This window comes from Anolis sagrei, chromosome 5 (assembly GCF_037176765.1).
Source record: "Anolis sagrei isolate rAnoSag1 chromosome 5, rAnoSag1.mat, whole genome shotgun sequence".
Classification (NCBI taxonomy): domain Eukaryota; kingdom Metazoa; phylum Chordata; class Lepidosauria; order Squamata; family Dactyloidae; genus Anolis; species Anolis sagrei.
In genome coordinates this window covers 98162742-98182932 of record NC_090025.1, presented here as the reverse complement: position 1 = coordinate 98182932, position 20191 = coordinate 98162742, and the positions used below count along the sequence as shown (strand labels likewise).

The 20191-nt window shown below is 39.9% G+C and overlaps 1 protein-coding gene across 4 annotated transcripts in view; it reads right to left on the bottom strand.

Annotated features, from left to right (window-relative positions):
- MPPED1 (metallophosphoesterase domain containing 1) overlaps positions 1 to 20191 on the bottom strand; it is a 124477-nt gene that overhangs the window by 24494 nt on the left and 79792 nt on the right. For all 4 annotated transcript variants that reach the window (XM_060778168.2, XM_060778169.2, XM_060778170.2 and 1 more), the window contains exon 5: positions 2302 to 2417. In XM_060778168.2, coding sequence (XP_060634151.1) covers positions 2302 to 2417 — 116 coding nt within the window. The remainder of the gene's footprint in view (positions 1 to 2301; positions 2418 to 20191) is intronic.

Sequence of the window (20191 nt, the reverse complement as noted above, 5' to 3'; positions counted from 1 at the left end):
TTTCAGAACTAGAGGGAGGGTAAGAAGAATGTGGAGTTTTGCTGTTTTGCTGTTTCCGTTTTGCTAGAAAGAGAAGCATTGTCTGATCATTCAGTTTATGTCCAACCCATTCAAAGGATATCATGAAAAATACTGTGTGTCCTGTAATGTGTAGTGTAAAATTAAGGCAACGTAATGACTATTTATCAATTATATCCATTTCTTGAGCACCTACATCCAACACTGGATGGACTCAGTTCGGGTGTTCAAGGAAATTTGTGCAAAATGAGGAATGGAGAGGATACGAGGGGTATTTTTTAAGTAAGGTCCGTTTTGTTGTAGACACTAGTAGTTTGCGCACATACCGCAACGAGTGCATGCGTCGTGTACCGGCATGCCTCGGGAACAACTGTGCTCAGTTTCCGCTCTGTAGCTAACCTGTACGGTTCTGTTCTCTGCTTTACAAATGTTTAAGACTATCAACTCACCCACCGGATGTGAGGTTCGCTCAGTGATACGGTTTTTGTCAGCATGGAACCTGCCTGCTGCAGAAATTCATCGACAGATTTGTGATGTGTACGGTGATACTGTTATGAGTGAAAGCAAAGTGTGTAAGTGGGTACGACAATTCAAAGATGGCCGTGACAACGTCCATGATGAGGACCGCTCCGGTCGCCCTTCTTTGATTATAGACGATTTGGTGGCTTCAGTTGAAGCCAGGATTTATGAAGAGGGTATTTTAAAATTGGTTCCAAAGTATGGTAAGTGTTTGAACAAACTTGGCAACTATGTCGAAAAATAGAGTGAAGTATGTACTTTCTGAAAATAAATTTACTTTTTTGAAATAAACTTTCGTTGTGTACTTATGTTCCAACGGACCTTACTTAAAAAATACCCCTCATATATTCCCAGTTTAAACAAAGCACATTTAAACTGTGATTTACAGAAGACGAGTGGGGCCCCTTCCACACAGCTGAATAAAATCCCACATTTTCTGCTTTGAACTGGAATATATGGCTGTTTGGTCTCAGATAACCCAGTTCAAAGCTGATATTGTGGGATTTTCTACCTTGATATTCTGGGTTATATGAATATGTGGAAGGGCCCACGGAGACAGAAAGGTACGAGTAAAACACCAGCAGCCGAGAGATGTTTGTATTTAGCAACGTCGTGCAGTATTTAGCAAAAGGATGGGGAAAGCATGGATGCCCAAAAAGCATCTGGACATTTTCTCTAGTCCCCTAATTCTGCCCCATTGAAAAATAATTCAGGCAAAATCTTGTGATCTCCAGGAGAAGAGACTTCACATTAAAAAAGACAAATCCCCTATTTCAGTGGTTCTCAACCTGGGGTCCCCAGATGTTTATGGCCTTCAACTCCCAGAAATCCTAGCAGCTGGTAAACTGGCTGGGATTTCTGGGAGTTGTAGGCCCAAAACATCTGGGGACCCCAGGTTGAGAACCACTGCCCTATTTGACACTTTGTTTTTTTTCCTTGAAATTTCAAAGAACAGAATCATAAGTAGATATTATTTTGGAGGGACTGTGGTTGTGGTGGTGGTTGGGTGACTGGAATAATCCACATTGGAAACCATAAGGATCTGGAATCAGAAAACTGGTTCCCACATGCCCAGAAGATCCTCTCTCCTGCTTCGAGGTATCTATGGCCTGTGGTCAAAGCATTTGTTTATTTCAGATGGGGGGGGGGGTCTACTTGTAATCTGCTTATATTTGTAAACAAGTAGCCCCCGGTGGTGTGGGTTAAACCTTCTGCTGGCAGGACTGAAGACCAACAAGTCACAGGTTCAAATTCGGGGAGAGCACGGAAGAGTTCCCTCTGTCAGCTCCAGCTCCCCATGCGGGGACATGAGAGAAGCCTCCCACAAGGATGGTAAAACATCAAAACATGCAGGCATCCCCCTGGGCAACATCCTTGCAGACGGCCAATTCTCTCACACCAGAAGCGACTTGCAGTTTCTCAAGTCACTCCTGACAAGAAAAAAAATCTGTAAACAGAGCAGATTACAAAGCCGTTGTGTGAAAGCAAAACTGTGTTGTTGCTCTAAATGTTTTGAAGGGAAGTGGATACTTTATTCTTTTCATCATGCTCATGTCAATCATAAATCAATAATGGTTAGTGATGTGAGGAAGCCAAGCAGGGAATACTGGAACAATTTCAGTATAATGTAACGTAGAAGCATACCATTTTATATCCCAAGAACTATGTGAAAGCAGCACAGACTAGAAAATATGATCTATCCCTAAGGCCAAAAGACAGATAAATTATCAAGAAACAGAGAAGCACTTTTCAGTGTTTTCTTACCAAGAGGTGGTCCGTGAGTTATTAGAATATCTATTCCATCTGGAATTAGGTTCCATTTCTCTAAGAGTGCTTGACCTCGTGGAAGATTAAAGCCCCAGCCATAAAACCAAGGTTGCCTGCCAAAAAAGGGAGAGATTGTCTTCAGTGCTTGGGTTAGCCAGCTAAGACCAAACACCTGGGAATGGTTTCTATACAATTTTGTACTACAGAGACATACATACACTCCCCTCAGAACAGTTGTGCTGCTGGTTAACTTAAGATTTTGCTTTAGTTGTCAATGAGTGTGTGAGTGTTAAGTTTTGTGTGCAACTTCAGCTATGAAGTCTTCCTTTGTTATCTGCCAGACCACTATTTCACGCTTTACAACTGCTTCTGTATTCATGATATGCCAGAGTGAAATTGAAAAAAAAAATAGACAAGTCTAACAAAAAAGAAATATTGTTGTGGATGATCAGCAACAGTCCAGTGCATCCAGGTATGTCTACACCACACTGCAGGGCTGATATCTATCAGGGGACAGTCACACCACACAATTATAGCACTTCGGAATGCCATAGTTCCATCTTATAGAATCCATCCTATAGGTCAGTGTTTCTCAACCTGGGCTTCGGGACCCCTGGAGGGGGTCACAAAGGGGTGTCAGAGGGGTCACCAAAGACAATCAGAAAACTCAACATTTTCTGTTGATTATGGGGTTCTGTGTGGGAAGTTTGGCCCAATTCTATCATTGGTACGGTTCAGAAGGTGTTTTAATTGTAGGTGAACTATACATCTCAGCAACTACAACTCCCAAATGTCAAGGTCTATTTTCTCCAAATTCCACCAACAACTACCAAAAATGTGTAGTTCACATTTGGGCATACTGAGTATTTGTGCCATGTTTGGTCCAGATACATCATTGTTTAAGTTCACAGTGCTCTCTGGATGTAGGTGAACTACAGCTCCCAAACTCAAGGTCAATGCCCACCAAACCCTTCCAATATATTTTTTTGGGTCATGAGAGTTATGTGTGCCAAATCTGGTTCAATTGCATCATTGGTGGAGTTCAGAATGCTCTTTTAATTTAAATGAACCATAAATCCCAGCAACTACAGCATGAACCATTCATTAAATTGATTATCTTAGAAAGCATTTTGGCAGCTACGGTTTAAAATCCACTATGATATAGCATACCAAAAAAATGATCAAAACTGACTTTTCGGTAGTTATCCAAGCTGTAGAAACTGTCCCCCTCTTCTAACTCCTCAGTGAACATGACTCATTCATCTAATTCATTAATACGTTGATACAGTAATGCAAAATAGTTCTATATTTGCATAGGGCAATTAAAACTAGTGTTCACTAACAAAATACAAGCTTTGCTTCACTATCAAATCCCAGTGCTATTTCTTTTCTCTCACTTCTAATCCTTTCCTTCCTTGCAGATCTTTGTCTTCCATGTCAGTATTTGTTCAATCTGTATCAACTCGGCATGGCTTTGCCAAGAATGGGAATTTCACACAGTTTGGGACCTGCCTGAGGACTCTAAAATACTTTATTCTACACAAAGATGGTTCATTTTTTGAATAAGATTTAAGCTACAGTACATACACTGACCTGTGGATAAGCTGACCTAGATATTTGGGTTGATCTTTTCTACAACAATTTCTTGGCTTATTCATGAGTACATACAATATAAACTTTTCTAACACAACATTTTCCTTTGACATTGTATATCATCACCAGCTGTCCCCTGCCACGCGTTGCTATGGCCCAGTCTGTTGATTTGGAAAATAAAGTAATGAGAAAGTGTTGGTTTCTAATATATGTAATTTCTTTATGCTTGTGGGTAAAATAGTATTTCTTGCTGTTTCTTTGTCAGTGTTGATGAGGAGAGTGTCTGGTTTGCCCACTCTGGAACATGCAAGATATCATTGTCCTTCTTTAAGGGTCCCTTTCAAATCTATGATACTATATCTCTCTGTGTGTGAATCATATCTATCTATCTATCTATCTATCTATCTAATCTATGGCTGGGTGGCTCTTTGTCAGGAGGACTTTGATTATGTTTTCTTGCTATGATGAAGGGAGTTGGATTGGATGGCCTTAAGTATATTCTGTTGATCATGAGGGTTAAGTGTGAGAAGTTTGCCCCGATCCTGTCGTTCGTGGGGTTCAGAATGCTCTTTGATTGTAGGTGAACTATAAATCCCAGTGACTACAACTCCCAAATGTCAAGCTCTATTTCCCCAAACTCCATTTGTGTTCATATTTGGGCGTATTGAGTGCTTGTGCCAAGTTTGGTCCAGATCCATCATTGTTTGAGTCCACAGTGCTCTCTGGATGTAGGTGAACTTCAACTCCCAAACTCAAGGTCAATGCCCACCAAACCCTTTCAGTATCTTCTGTTGGTCATGGGAGTTCTGTGAGCCAAATTTGGTTCAATTCCATCATTGATGGAGTTCGGAATGCTCTTTGATTGTAGGTGAACTATAAATCCCAGCAACTACAACTCCCAATTGACAAAATCATAATTTTTGAGTGATGGTCACTCCTTGTGTTGTGACATGTTTTGTTGCCAAATTTGGTGTGATTTTGTTCATTGGTTCTTTTGTTTTTAAGGTACTCATTATGCACAGAGGATTTTTATATATATAGATTAGTATTTTGGTCTTCTATGTTTAAATATTTAACCTGAAGTATACAACCTTTACATTTATGTAAATCTCAATAATTTAGATTTTAAACAAACAACTTCTTGGCAGTAATAGAAATATAACAGAGAATTGGAGCTGATACTTTAAAATGTGTTTATAGGTTTTCATATCTATCTGACTACTGACTGAGGCTTTTGCTATATCCCGGATAGAAAGAACAAACAATCTGATATTATTTAATAAGGTCTGTGATAATTGCAGTGTTAGTACTTACAAATATAGATAGGCACATCAACTTACTTTTTTTTTACAGATAGTACTTTGGAGAAAGCTTTACATCACTCCCTTGTTGAATCAACAAGAAAAAGAAGAAATCTTTTTAAAAAATCCTCTGAACTATTCTTTTATACTGTTTGCCAAAGACAAAAGAAAATGCCCCCGCAGCTACAATTTATCTGCTTCCACTACTGATGCATTACTGGTGCTTTCAGAAATTAACATGTTGTCTGCAATCTTTCTGATGTTCCTTTCATAGTTTCTTTGGAAACTGTATGAAAGCATACACACACACACACACACACACACAGAGTATGGCTAAAAAAACTGCACACAACAAGCTATTATGAATACAAACTAGCTTGGAAGGAGAAAAAAATAATTTGGCAGACAAATCACTTGAACTAACACAGTGCTCCTCATCTGCAATTGCAACTCAGTAGTGTCATTTCCCACTTTCAAGTCTTTCATGTTAAAGTTCTCCACCCTCTTGATCACAGGCACTATGAGGTTGTAAAAGATTTCACATGAACCATCACCCACTTCTAGTCTACAAAGCTCTATATATTTGTGCCAAAGAGACAAAGAATAGATATGCAGATGCACACACGAGAACAATATTGGTGCAAGATCTGCTTTCCCCAACAACAATGTACCATCCTTCCATAGCCAAAAGTGAGTTTGGAAGTGATGGACTTCAATATGCACATAAAAAGCAAGGGCAAGGGTCGAGGGGAAGGCTCCCCGCATGGCCTGGTCCTCTGAGGAGCCTTCGCCGAATGGCCCTCACCCCTTGCTGGGCTCGGAAGGGGTGAGGGTCGAGGAGAAGGCTCCCCACGTGGCCTGGCCGTCCTGGGAGCCTACACCACTCAGCCCTCACCCCCTGCTTGGCTTGGTAGGATCGAGGGGAAGGCTTCCCAGGAGGCCTAGCCAACCGGGGAGGCTTCGCCGCTCAGCCCTTGCCCCCTGCTGCGCTCGGAAAGGGCAAGGGTTGAAGAGAAGGGTCCCCGTGCGAACTGGCACTCGCTACCCAAGTTTGATCCAGGTCTATCATCGGTGGAGATTGGTTTTTCTGGTTGTGAGTGAACTACAACTCCCAGAAACAAAGGTTAGTTCCTCTCAAAGCCCTCCAGTAATCAACTGTAAGCATATCAGGTATGTGTTCCAAATTTGTTTTCATTCCATTGTTGGAAGGAACTACTCATTTCAGCAACTTCAACTCCCAAATGCCAAGGTCTATATTCCCCAAACCTCTCCAGTATTTTCTGTTGGTCATGGGAGTACTGTATGCCAAGTTTGGATCAATTCCATTCTTGTTGGAGTTCAAAATACTCTTGATTGGTAGTGGGGGCTATACATCCCAGCAACTCCAAAATGCCAAGGTCTATTTTCCCCAAATCTCTCCAGTATTTTCTGTTAGTCATGGGAGTTCTGTATGCCAAATTTGGATCAATTCCATTCTTGTTGGAGTTCAAAATGCTCTTGATTGGTAGGGGAGCTATACATCCCAGCAACTCCAAAATGCCAAGGTCTATTTTCCCCAAATCTCTTCAGTATTTTCTGTTGGTCATAGGAGTTCCGTATGCCAAGTTTGCTTCAATTCCATTGTTGCTGGAGTTCAGAATGCTCTTGGAATGCTCTTGGTTGGAACTACACATCTCAGAAACTTCAACTCCCAAATGTCAAGAACTATTTCCCCCAAACTCCACCAGTCTTAAAATTTGGGCATATTGAGAATCTGTGCCAAGTTCGGTCCAGATCCATAGTTGTTTGGATTCACAGTGCTCTCCAGATGTAGGTGAACTATATCTCCAGTAAAGTGCTGTCAATTCCTCCCAAACCCCTCCAGTATTTTCTATTGGTCATTGGGGTTCTGTGTGCCAAGTTTGGTCCAGGTCTGTAATTCATGGGAGGGTCTCAGTGGTCTGTGGAAGTCAGGGATGAATTGGTTGAAGGTACTGCAGATCCCATCATCCGTTGTCCATATTCCCCCAAATGTTTTTTGTGTTTAATCACTATGCTTTAACTATGTTCAGTTTGTAATAATGAAAATACATCCATGTCAGATATTTACATTACAATTCACAACAGTAGCAAAATTATGGTTGGGGGTCACCACAACATGAGGAACTTTATTTAGGGGACATGGCATTAGAAAGGTTGAGAACCACTGTCCTAGTGGGTTTCCATGGCTGAGTGGGAATGTGAAGCTTGGTCTCTAGAGTTGTCAAATCACTATATCAGACTGGTTCTTGATATAGAGTGGCCTTCAAACCATATCCCTTGAGACATTTGCAAATGTAATACACATAAGTTGTTTCCACATCCCATTCTTTCAGAGTCTTACTTTAATAGTTTTGGAAAGAGATGGATCCAGTCTGCTAATAAATGTATTTGACTGGTCTCTGTGTTCTGCCACCTGCAGTTCTGAGTCATATCCTGTAAAGTTCTTTCAACTGAACTGTATAGATTTTTTGAACAAAAACTACAAGGGTAATTTTGTAAATTGCCTGCTATTTGTCCTTAACAGCACAATCATGATTTTTTTTATTGTGTCTCCTGCTTTGCATACATATGAGTAATTCATCAGCACCTTTTACAAAACGTAGCCAAATAAAAAAGACAATTCAGAAATGAGGCTTACTTGGTATAGATCAGGAGACATCCCTTTGACTGCCTTGTTACAGACAATGGCATGTATAATAGCAGCAATGCACAATGGACTCTACCCTGACAACTGTAAATATAATCAATTGATTCCTTTCAGTGAAATTTAATGCTGGCAAAATGCAATCTCAGAAAGTCTTTTTATGGATGCTATTAATTTAGCAGTTCAATTCTTTGATTTAAATCTTATATTTAAAATTGTGACAAACATCAAAAGATAGAAGCACTTTAAGCCCCTAAAGCCAGATGACTAGACATTTTCTATTTTGTCATTCTTCCTAGAAGAGTCATTCTCCCTAGTAAAGCCCTGCCCAACTTACCAGGCAGGAAGGCTGTGGCTGCGGGTGCCCCTCCACCTGCCATTTTCATCTTCTCAGGACCCTTTTGGGGTTTTGCACGGCTACTCGGGCACACAAGCAGCTATCCAATCAGGTTGAATCTTCTGGTTCACTCTGCTTGGCTCTCCTTTGGCGGACTTGAGTGAAGCCACCCAACTCAACCCAACTCAGCAGCCTTGCTGTTCAGTTGTCTTCTGGTGCATCCCACCCTCAGTTCTGTATTGTTGCACTGGGGTGTTTTTTTTTTTTTTAGTTCTCTCTCACAACTTTTGGGGATGGTAGGCATGGGCCCTGGAACTGGTTTTGGCTTGTCCTCCCTCGATAAAGGGAGCTTCCTATAGTGTAGAGGGTACCAGCACAGATAGCCCGGAGCGGCATTGAATGCGAACCTACCCACGTCCCTTACCAATTTGGCTGATGAGATAGTTGGTTGTTGTTATTGTTGTTGTGTGCTTTTAAGTCATTTCAGACTTAGGTTGACCCTGAGCGAGGTCCGGGTAAATGACCTTGGGGAGCTGTATCTGGAGTCCATGGCGTCTGGGGTTGATTCATAGGCACCTCTGTGGTGTCCATTCAGCACCTGAGCAGGCTAATGCAACAATCCAGGACCCTTGTATGTCTGCCAACCCTATTTTCAGCTGTAACCAATAAACAGATTGTGGACTTTGTTATCTCAAGCTACTAGCATTTTGTGTCAGGTTATGGGGTGGAAGGTTGGTCACTTTACACTCACTAAAGTTGACACCTTCTGCTTGGAGAGGAAGTCCAAAAGCAAAACACTCATTTACCCGGACCTCACTCAGGGTCAACCTAAGTCTGAAATGACTTAAAAGCACACAACAACAACAACAACAACAACAACAACAACCTATATCATCAGCCAAAAGCAAGCCCACACTTCCCACTGAAACCCTAATATGTTTATATTTGTTTAAATGGTTCTTCATTTTAATTACTGCATTATTTTAAGGGGGTTTTTTGCACTATAAATAAGATAAGTGCAGTATGCATAGGAATTCATTCATGTTTTTTTTTTCAAATTATAATCTGGCCCTCCAACAGTTGTGACCTGGCCCTCTGTTTTAAAGGTTTGAGGACCCTGATCTAGATTCTGCTGCTATTTTGCTTTGCCTTGCTGGGCTCTACCTGTGGAACTGGCTGGGAGGGGAGTTTATTTTTATTCTATTGTAATTGCATTATGTATATAAAAAATTCTACCAGTTCATTAGGGTGTGTGACAACTGCTCTGGAACTGATGTGCCAGTTGTCAGTGAGAGCGCAACTAAAGGACTGGGTAGTGGTGGGAAGACTACCTAGAACCTCCAAGTTGGCTAGAAGGTAGCGAATTAGTGTGAGCAGGAGTCTGCCAGGCTAACCAACTAATCAGCTTAAATTATTGAAAGCCACATCAATTGACTGTTACGGGTTATTTTCTTATTTCCCTGTTTGGTTGTCTTTTATCCTTTATTTGTTTATTTTTTAAAATGGCACAGCAATGTAAGTTGTACAGGACAGAGGGAATATGGCAATGGCAAGGTTACATGTTCTTACAGAGGAAGGAGAGAAAGAGATGTTTAATACCTATCTTATCTTGCCCCAAATAAATGGGAAATTATTATTTCCATTTGATGTTTTGTCTTATGTCTGTTATAACAGGCTGTGCTTTTTATTTAATTTATTATAATTCCTATTTATATGTTGGGTTGTATAAATTTTGTTAGTATGGATATATTCTTGTTGTATGCGGGCATTGAATGTTTGCCTTTTATATTTGGAATCTGCCCTGAGTCCCTTATGGGGAGAAAGAGCAGAATATAAATAAAGTATTATTATTATTATTATTATTATTATTATTATTATTATTATTATTATTATCTTCTAGTCACCATACCAACCTTCCAGCTTGGAGAGTGAGCCAAGTAATGACAGTATAGGAGACACAATATATAGGACATATTTGTTCTTATAAGGTGGCAATGTATGCAGTGATGAAATCTTTCTTCTCTGAATGCATTGTGTCTGCAAATTCACATTCAGTTAAATTTCAAATACAACACACAGCCTTGGTTTTTTAAGCCTGTTCCTTAGAGATGGTACTGTATCTCACAAACTAGAGTTGATGGGGGGAAACTGGTGCCATTTTTGGAATAAACAGGTCAAATTTACTAATATATTTGAGGTACCAAAATGTGTGTTGGCCAGTGTTACCAATGCATCTCTCAAGAAGGCAGGCCTGTAGCCAGGATTTCGTTTCGGGGGGGGGGGGGGGGGGCTAAAAAAATTTCGGGGGAGTTTCGGGGGGGGGGGCTGAGTCTGAGTGAAAGAGGGTCTACCCTAGCAAACCTTTTGTATCATTACCCCAATACCCCCATGCATATGGGATATATTGATTATGGTGATCAGATCATGATATGAATAAACATAACAGTTTAAATAATGCACCAGTAAGGCCTTTTCGCGAACCACCATCAGAATTTCAGGGGGGGGGCTGAAGCCCCCCAAGCCCCCCCCCCCCCCCTGGCTACATGCCTGCAAGAAGGTGAACTTTCCATTCTGTTTAAAAGAAGCAGTAATCAGACCACTGATGAAAACCACTTCCTGGATCATCAGTACCTGATCTTCTTTTTGGTGATAAAGGTGATAAAGAACTGCATTTGCCCACCAATTCCTGGTAGTCTTCAATAACACACACCTCCTTGACCTATTTCAAGTCTGCGTCAGAGCTGGATATGGAGTTGAGACTGGCCAAAACACACACACACACACACACACACACACACACACACACAATAGCATATCCACACTCTCTTTTGTACTACTGCTCCCAACATCTCCTAGACAAGGCCCTTTAGGAGAGGAGGATGTTCCAAATGCATGTTTATTTCTGCAAGTTTTCTTCTCCTTGGCTTTCTTTGAGAGCATCCCAATCTCTGAATATTTCTAATTTCCGATTCTTGGACTGCAACTCCCAGCAATCCTCCAGATATAGATTAGATAGAGATAGGTAGGTAGCTAGATAGATCGATCAATCAGGAGGACCGCTGGGAGTTGCAATCCAAGAATAGGTAGAGAAGGAAGAAAGGAGAGAAAGCAAAAGGGAAAGAAAGAGGAGGAATGAAGGGAAGAGGAAGAGAAGGAAGGAAGGAGAGAAAGAAAAAAAGGGAAGGAAGGAGAGAAAGAAAGAAGGAGAGAAAGAGGGAGGGAAGGTTGGCCACAGCAATGGATGATGAGTACTGCTAGTACATACATAAATATGCACACAATTTCTCTATTAATGGATAAACAAATAAAAAAGTCAGCACCGCATTTGTGACATAGCAAACACCAGAAGATTTACAGTCTTACAGTTTAATAACGGAATTAAAATGATATGCACGTATTTTTCTCACATCACTGAAATCAAGGATCTCATCAGTTTTAAGAAACTGTAGAAATGTATGCAAAATCCCACTGCTCTCCTTTCCACCATTAGCTCTAACATTCATAACCCACATTTTTTATCCTCTTGGAAAATGTGTTTCCCTTTGTGAATAGAAATGATCAGCTTATTAGGGGAAGGGAATTTTCCCTCTATTCCCTCCCTTACTTTGTAACTGCAGTATCTACACTCTTGAGTTAAAGTCTGCCAAGTTATGCATGTTGAAGCTGTTCTTTTATGCAAAAGCAATGTGCTAAAATGTGCGATTTGCTATTATGCTGTCTCTTATGACAATCTCAAGAGTGAGAGAAATCCGGCTGAAAAGAGGAAGCCCTAGAAACGATTTGGTGCCTCAATCTTGCGTTCTTTTCTTGCATTTCCAAAGAGTCTCGACTCTCTTCTCCGAGCACGTCGCACACACAAAAGTAAACCCATTCTGTCTTCTTTTGATTTGCTTTAAAGTGTATGTGTAGATAAGAGAAATAGTGTCCTCCGGGTATTGTGCAACCTACCACCTTGTCAAAGACAACATTGTGTAGTGTTTATAGAATCGGATAGCAACAATAGATTTGGCATTTGAAAGCTAGGAGGTGCTGGGCACAATCAATTTGTTTAAAAAATATGGCTCACATCATTTCTAATTGTATTTGACTCAGGAAAAGAAGTGCATTTTCTGCCAGTATAAAATAAATTATCTAAGAAAAAAGGCAGCATATTTTTTGGCAAGGTGCGTATATTACATATCTAGAAGTCTATGCGTTTTAATGAAGATACAAAATGTTCTCGACAAAGCAATGCATTCCAGATTTTCTTTCCAAAAGGCGACAAATTTCTCTTAGTACTCTGCTTCCCATTCCAAATGTTTTTAATGCTTCAAGGGAAAATAACTTCTTATGTGCAAGTCTTGAGGACGGGGGAGAATTGGATGGCAAGATAATTTGTTTACAGCATAATTAGCCTCACGCTAAAAATGTATGAACAATTTTTACAGGTCAAACACAAAAGGGCTGAGTTTCGGCTAGCTCTTGGATGCTGCTTTATGTACTGAATTTCTGCCTTTTTTTGTTGTAAAGTAACCATTGGAATAATTTTCTTACAGAATGATAGTTGCCATGACAACCCTAGCAAATTTTCCTTTTCTGAAACAGATGTCTCATTTAGTTGAAAATTAGAATGTGAAAAACCCATGGGAAAAATTAATTCAAACTTTAACAGAACACTGACTACAATGTAATCTCTTATGTGTTAACCCTTTAACATCTCTTTGTACTCCTATGTAACCTTCAAATACATTCTAATTAAATCAATTTAACCTCCCATAAATGACCTCTTTAGCTATAATTAGCACTTTAGTTTTCTCTGAAGCATTCACTTCTGCTAGCACAATAAAAAAAATCAGTAATACTTTTGAAAAGTGGTCAAATATATTTCTGACTTAATTATTTATCAGAGTCTCTGATTTTATTCAACTTCTTTTTAAAAAAAGTTTAACCACGTAGATCAAATGTTGACATTTAAATGGGGCAGAATATTATTTTACAAGACCATAGCTCATTCTGTAGTTTTGACCTCTAGTTAACATGAAAATTTAAGGTTTATACTCTTTACGCTCATTTCTATGATTTGGTAATTATAGAAATGGACAGGGCATGCACAAAGAAAAAGGAAAAGTGACTAAAGTGTACTATGGAAGAAACTTACATAATTGTCTATTTGTGTTAGTTGTTTTATTATGTCTTACTGAATGTTTTAATCCACTGTACGCCGCTTTGAGTCCCACTCATGTGAGAAAAGTGGGACAAAAATGAAATAATAATAATAATAATAATAATGCAGACTGTGCAAAGAAGCAGATGAAACCATGGATCATATCCTCAGCTGTTGAAAGAAAATCACACAGATGGACTACAAACAAAGGCACAACTCTGTGGCCCAAATGATTAATTGGAACTTATGTCACAAGTACCTCCTACCAGCAGTAAAGAATTGGTAGGATCATAAACCTGCAAAGGTAGAGGAAAATGAACATGCAAAAAGACTGTGGGACTTTCGAATCCAGTCTGACAAAGTTTTGGAACACAATACACCAGACATCACGAATGTGGAAAAGAAAAAAGTTTGGATTATTGATGTCACCATACCAGATGACAGCAGAATTGAGGAAAAACAACAGGTAAAACTCAGCCGTTATCAAGACCTCAAAATCGAACTGCAAATGCTCTGGCATAAACCAGTACAGGTGGTCCCAGTGGTCATCGGCACACTGGGCGCCATGCCAAAAGATCTCAGCCGGCATTTGGAAACAATAAAAATTGACAAAATCGTGATCTTCACACCTTCCTGGGCCTTTCCAGAACAACACTGATGGCAGCAGTAAGGGCTGAGTTAGGAATACTCCCAGTAAAAGCTCAAATCTTAATGAGACCGTTTAATTACTGGTCAAAAGTAAACTCTATGGATCCCTGTAGACTTCCTCGCCTATGTCTAAAGGATCAAGTCCAGCATGACCAGAAGTCATCGTGGATGGCGGCTCTGAATAATGAGTTGGCTGGATTCGGTCTACCTTTGCAATTTCTGGGTGTTTTGGGTCCGGAGGCAGGGCAAGTGCTCAAGCGGCGCATTCGGGATGTCTATGCACAGCTGGACCTACAGACCTAGAGATCTGGACTTCAGCCACAAGGTTTTTAGCTTCACACAAAAGGAATATTCATTTAGAGCACTACCTAACTATTCCACTTCCACTACCCTTAAGAAGAATATATACTAGGGCTAGGTTTGAACAACTCGGTATTATGGTGCAAACCAGGTGCTACTGTAACATCCCAAGAAGTGAGAGATTCTGCATCTGGGGAGAACAAACAGTGGAAGACATTGAACATTTCTTAATTGACTGTCCAGCATATACTGAACTGCGAGAAAGATATTTACATCCAATATTATCCAACTGCAGGTCCCCCAACAGAAATGATATTCTGACATCCTTCTTGCAAGGGCAGGAAAGACCCAGCATAATCAGAGTAAGCCTTTTTATTCTGAAAGCTATTAAGAAAAGAGCAGATTTCCTGAAAGAAGAACCAGGAAAATAAGATTCTGACTATAAATAGAAGGTCAGCTGCTGTCCTCACCTTTTTGCCTTGTTTTTTACTCATGTTCTATTTTGAAATGGTCATATGACTGATCAAATAAATAAGCATTATTATTATTATTATTATTATTATTATTATCATCATCATCATCAGTCAACTACAAAAGGCCACCTTACTTGGATCTGCACACATCATTCAAAAATACATAACACAATCCTAGACACTTGGGAAGTGTTCGACTTGTGATTTTGTGATACGAAATCCAGCATCTAGATCTCTTTTGCTGTGACATACTGTGTTTTTGTGTCAGAATAATAATAATAATAATAATAACTTGTATTCTCATTCAGAAAAATAACTTTATATAAAAGTAAAGAAGAAAGTAAAATTAGACAAAACCATGAAAAATCCTCTGCTTGCCCCCTAAACGGAATGTAAAATATATAGAATTTCAGGTATCATTTTTGTAAGAAGGAATGAAAATGCATTCATTGCCAAAAAGGGGACAAAAAGTTACAGTAAATGCACTGTGTAGCAGAATGTCTCCATAAAGAAGTCTTCAATCAGAGCCTGGGCTTTCTTTTTGTTATCCATCAAACGCTTTAATTCTATTACAATTTATCAAATGTTATACTATTGGAGTGGCATAGGATTCAACAACAAAGTTCATGTTAATTTCCAGATGATATGTATTTGAGAGACAGGTTTATTCTTGCCAAGACTGTACAATGAACAAGACACCAAATGCTACAGTCCAATACACTCTACCAAGTTATTCACAATTATTAAGCATCTAAATAACACTATAAAATATTCTCCTGCATAAGCCCAACTGCACTAAACTAAGGGTTGAAACCATTAATTTAATGGGACTCATGCAGAAGAACGGCTAATGCAGACGAAATTACTGAAGAAGACCGGATAATGACAGATTACAGATAGTGCTACGGAACAGTATTATCTGTGTTGAAAGCCTCAATGAGTAGTAGCGACCATACACGGCCTTTACAATGCAGCAATAAAAATCTCTCAGGAACACAGTGAACAAATAATGTTAAAATATATCCACAGCTTTGTCATTCTCCTTATGAAGATACATGAACAAATTTACTCTCCAGTCGAAAAGGCAAATGCTTCAATCGAATGGGAACTTAATAAGGACCACGCATGCACACAGATTACTGTACTATTAATCTTTGGTGCACTATTTGCAAATAACTACCACACAGCAGTGAAAAGGGTAGTTCAGTCTTTGTTTTGAGCCAACTGCTCTTTTGCGCGAAAGCTCAGAGGAGCCTGAACAAAGCAGAGCTCTTTCATAGCATTTTTTTTGTCTACAAACTTTAAAGGAGGAGTTCTAAGGAAGAACATTGCGAAGCCGTGAAATTTTACACCCTCTTCCAAACATCTTAATGAAGTACAATACCACTACTTTGCCATTGATGCCTACCAGCAATGGAGTAATGCAACATTTATTGCAAATACCATATGGCAAAAGTATGTTGAAGTTTCATATTCATCCTGCAAATAGGTAAAGGTAAAGATAAAGGTTTTCCCCTGACATTAAGTCCAGTTGTGTCCGACTCTGGAGGTTGGTGCTCATCTCCATTTGTAAGCTAAAGAGTCGGAATTGTCCGTAGACACCTCCAAGGTCATGTGGCCAAAGCAGGGAGCTTTGAGTTGGTTGAACAGAAGCTCTCCGAAGCTCTAGGTGCTTTTACTGCCTATTACAGGGAAAACCAGCTGACTCCTAACCCATCTAAAACACAGACATGTGCTTTTCACCTTAAGAAGGGACAAGCATCCTGAGCTCTGAGGATTACCTGGGAAGGAATCCTACTGGAGCATTGCAACACATCCAAATACCTGGGAGTCACTCTGGACCATGCTCTGACCTACAAGAAGCACTGCCTGAATATCAAGCAAAAAGTGGGTGCTAGAAACAATATCATATGAAAGTTGACTGGCACAACCTGGGGATCACAACCAGGCACAGTGAAGACATCTCCCCATGTGCTATTCTACTCTGCTGCTGAGTATGCATGCCCAGTGTGGAACATATCTCACCATGCTAAAACAGTGGATGTGGCTCTTAATGAGACATGCCGCATTATCATGGGTGTCTGCACCCTACACCACTGGAGAAATTACACTGTTTAGCCGGTAGTGCACCACCTGACATCTGCTGGGAAGTAGCAGCCAATAGTGGAAGGACCAAGGCAGTGATATCTCCAGTTCATCCCCTGTTTGGGTATCAGCCAGCACGTCAACAACTTAAATCAAGAAATAGTTTTCTAAGATCTACAGAGACACTTGCTAGAACACCTCAGCAAGCGAGAGTCCAAAAGTGGCAGGCTCAAACCCAGAACATCAATCAAGGGCTGATACCAAATGAGAGACTCCCTCCTGTGCACACAGAAAACTGGGCGACTTGGAAAGCGCTGAACAGACTGCGCTTTGGCACCATGAGATGCAGAGCCAACCTTAAGAAATGGGGCTACAAAGTTGAATCCACAACATGCGAGTGTGGAGAAGAGCAAACCACTGACCACCTGCTGCAATGCAACCTGAGTCCTGCTACATGCACAATGCAGGACCTTCTTATAGCAACAACAGAGGCACTCCAAATGGCCAGTTACTGGTCAAAGGACATTTAATCAACTACCAAGCTTGCATACTTTGTGTTTTGTTTGTTGTTTATTTTTTTGTTAAAAATGCAATACAATTGTTTGGTTTGCTCCTGACACAATAAGTTAAATAAATATGTGGCTGGCATGACTGCATGGAGCACCATTGCCTTCCCACTGGAGCGGTACCTATTGATCTACTCATATTTGCATGCTTTCAAACTGTTAGGTTGACAGAAACTGGGGCTGACAGCGGAAGCTCATGCTGCTCCCTGGATTCGAACCTGCGACATTTCGATAAGCAAGTTCAGCATCTCAGTGGTCTAACCCACTGCACCAATAATCATTTTTTAAATGAATTTAGCATGTGTCCCATCTCATAGCAAGATTTGCATTCAGAGCTTAACTTTCTAGTAGGTAGGACATACAAACATGGATAGATGTGGAAATGATTTAGTATGTTATCTATTATATACAGTATTTTAATAATATTGTATTTTATTGTTCTGTTTTAATCCTATTGTACTTTGTCTTGAGCCGCAGAGAGAGGTGGAAATATTATTATTATTATTATTATTATTATTATTATTATTATTATTATCCATATTTAGTTGAGTCTAATGCACCATCAAATCTAATGCACACCTCAGTTTTCAAACCATTGAAACTATTCTGTTTGCATTCTGTAATTTGGGCATTACAGCTTCTGCCTGCTTAGAATTGGGTGTTAAAACACCCAAGCTTTCAGTGATAGAAAATAAAACCCTGGATGCACCTATGCTGTCAAATGAATGCACTCTCATTGCCTTGGTTCAGTAATCTTTGCACCTAGAAATACAATGTCTGTCACTGCCTCCATGTTTTCTCCCTCTATTTCCCAGTTGTCAATCATTCTTGTTGGCATAATCTTGGTTTTTGTATGTTTAGCGGCAACCCAGCTTTTGCGCTTTCTTCTTTCACCTGGATTAGAAGGTTCCTCAGCTCCTCCTCGCTTTTGGCCATCAAAGTGGTGTCATCTGCATATCTAAGATTATTAATGTTTCTTCCAGCAATTTTCACCCCAGCCTTGCATTCTTCAAGCCCCGCACATCGCATAATGTGTTCTGCATACAAGTTGAATAGGTTGGGTGAGAGGATACAACCCTGCCGTACGCCTTTCCCAATCTTGAACCAGTCTGTTGTTCCATGGTCAGTTCTGACTGTTGCTACTTGGTCCTTGTACAGATTCCTCAGGAGAGAGACAAGGTGATTTGGTATCCCCATACCACCAAGAACTTGCCACAATTTAATATGATCCACACAGTCAAAGGCTTTAGAATAGTCAGTGAAACAGAAACAGATATTTATAATATTATAATGTAATGCAATATAATAATAATAATATAATATTAGAATTATATATTTATATTGCATGTAATATTACTAATGATATTCCAATATAATGGTATAGTACCATATAGTAATATTTAATACTGATATTGTACTATGCTAATAATATAGTATAATGTATGTGTGTGCGCATGTGTGTATGTATATGTATGTGTGTGTGTTCTGTCGCCGCTGGGCCTGTATTTGGTTGGCTTTAAATATAGGATGTGTAACCTTTGCCCAGCGGGAAGCCAGGGGCCTAAGAAGAAGTTCTCAGAGGTTTCCACTACTAAAGAATCTTCATATGGCTTGAAAAATACAACAAAGTCTTGTATTAATGAATCAAACAGGTACTTCAAAGCTTTCTTGATAAATAATTAGTTCTCTCAATCTTGCCCACAGGGAACAGGCACTATCTTCAATAACTTTCTTTAAAGGAAAATTCCCCTTTTTTAACTTCTCCCAAGGCTGACTAAAATCCAACCCTCACTGGTGTGGGTACCGCTGCCAGGCCAAACTGCTTCTCGAGCGCTGAGAGGACCTACCAGCAAGGCAATGGATATTCTCCAGCTGGAGTTCTTTAGACCTTAAGGCGGTCTTCCTGGAAACTCTCAAGGCTGTGGGAAGGCTTCCTTGGAGTTCTTAGGAGACTCTTAAAGCTGTTCTCCCCTGGAAATTCTTTCCCTGGAGCTTCTGTTAGAGTTTCTGTGACCCTGGAGGTTCTTAAAGGTTGAAGCCTTTGTACAGAGGAAGCAACACACATCCCATACATTGGCTAACCTGGCTGAAACTAAACTCAAAATGGCTCACTTCCCTACCAAAGCCCAAAAAGGGGGCGGGACTAGGGAACCTAAGGATAATTGACAAGCAATTGACCCAATAACTGCAAAATAAGGAGAGCCATCTAACTGCAAAGGCATATAACTTCAAAATACATGCAGCATCAAACAGATAGCAAGATAAACTGGAATTCCTGGTGCGGCTGTACCAAAACAGTGTGTGTGTGTATATATATATAGATAGATAGATAAATAGATAGATAGTAGGGCTGGGCGGTTTCGTTTCGTAAATTCGTAATTCGTTAAAAATTCGTTATTTTTTTATAACAAAGCGATAACGAACCATTCTGGAGCAACTTAAAAACGAAACGAATTTTTAAATTCGTTTCGTAATTGTTTCGGATTCGTTATGTATTCGTTTCGTTATCGTTTTGAAGTCATTTCGTTATTATTTCCGCATGTCTGGGGCAAGTTTTATAGTTGTTGTTTGTTTAATTAGTGAAAAAAAATATAATATCACACCAACAGTCGACAACAGAGGGAGAGGGAAGCTTCAGAAGTTCCCCCTGTCCCATTTGGAGGTTTTTTAGCGTATTGCGCGGTCGCGTCCACCATTAACGAATCGATTCATTATTGTTTCAAAATTGTTTCGTTATTGTTTCGTAATTTTTTTAACATTTACGAAATTTCGTAAA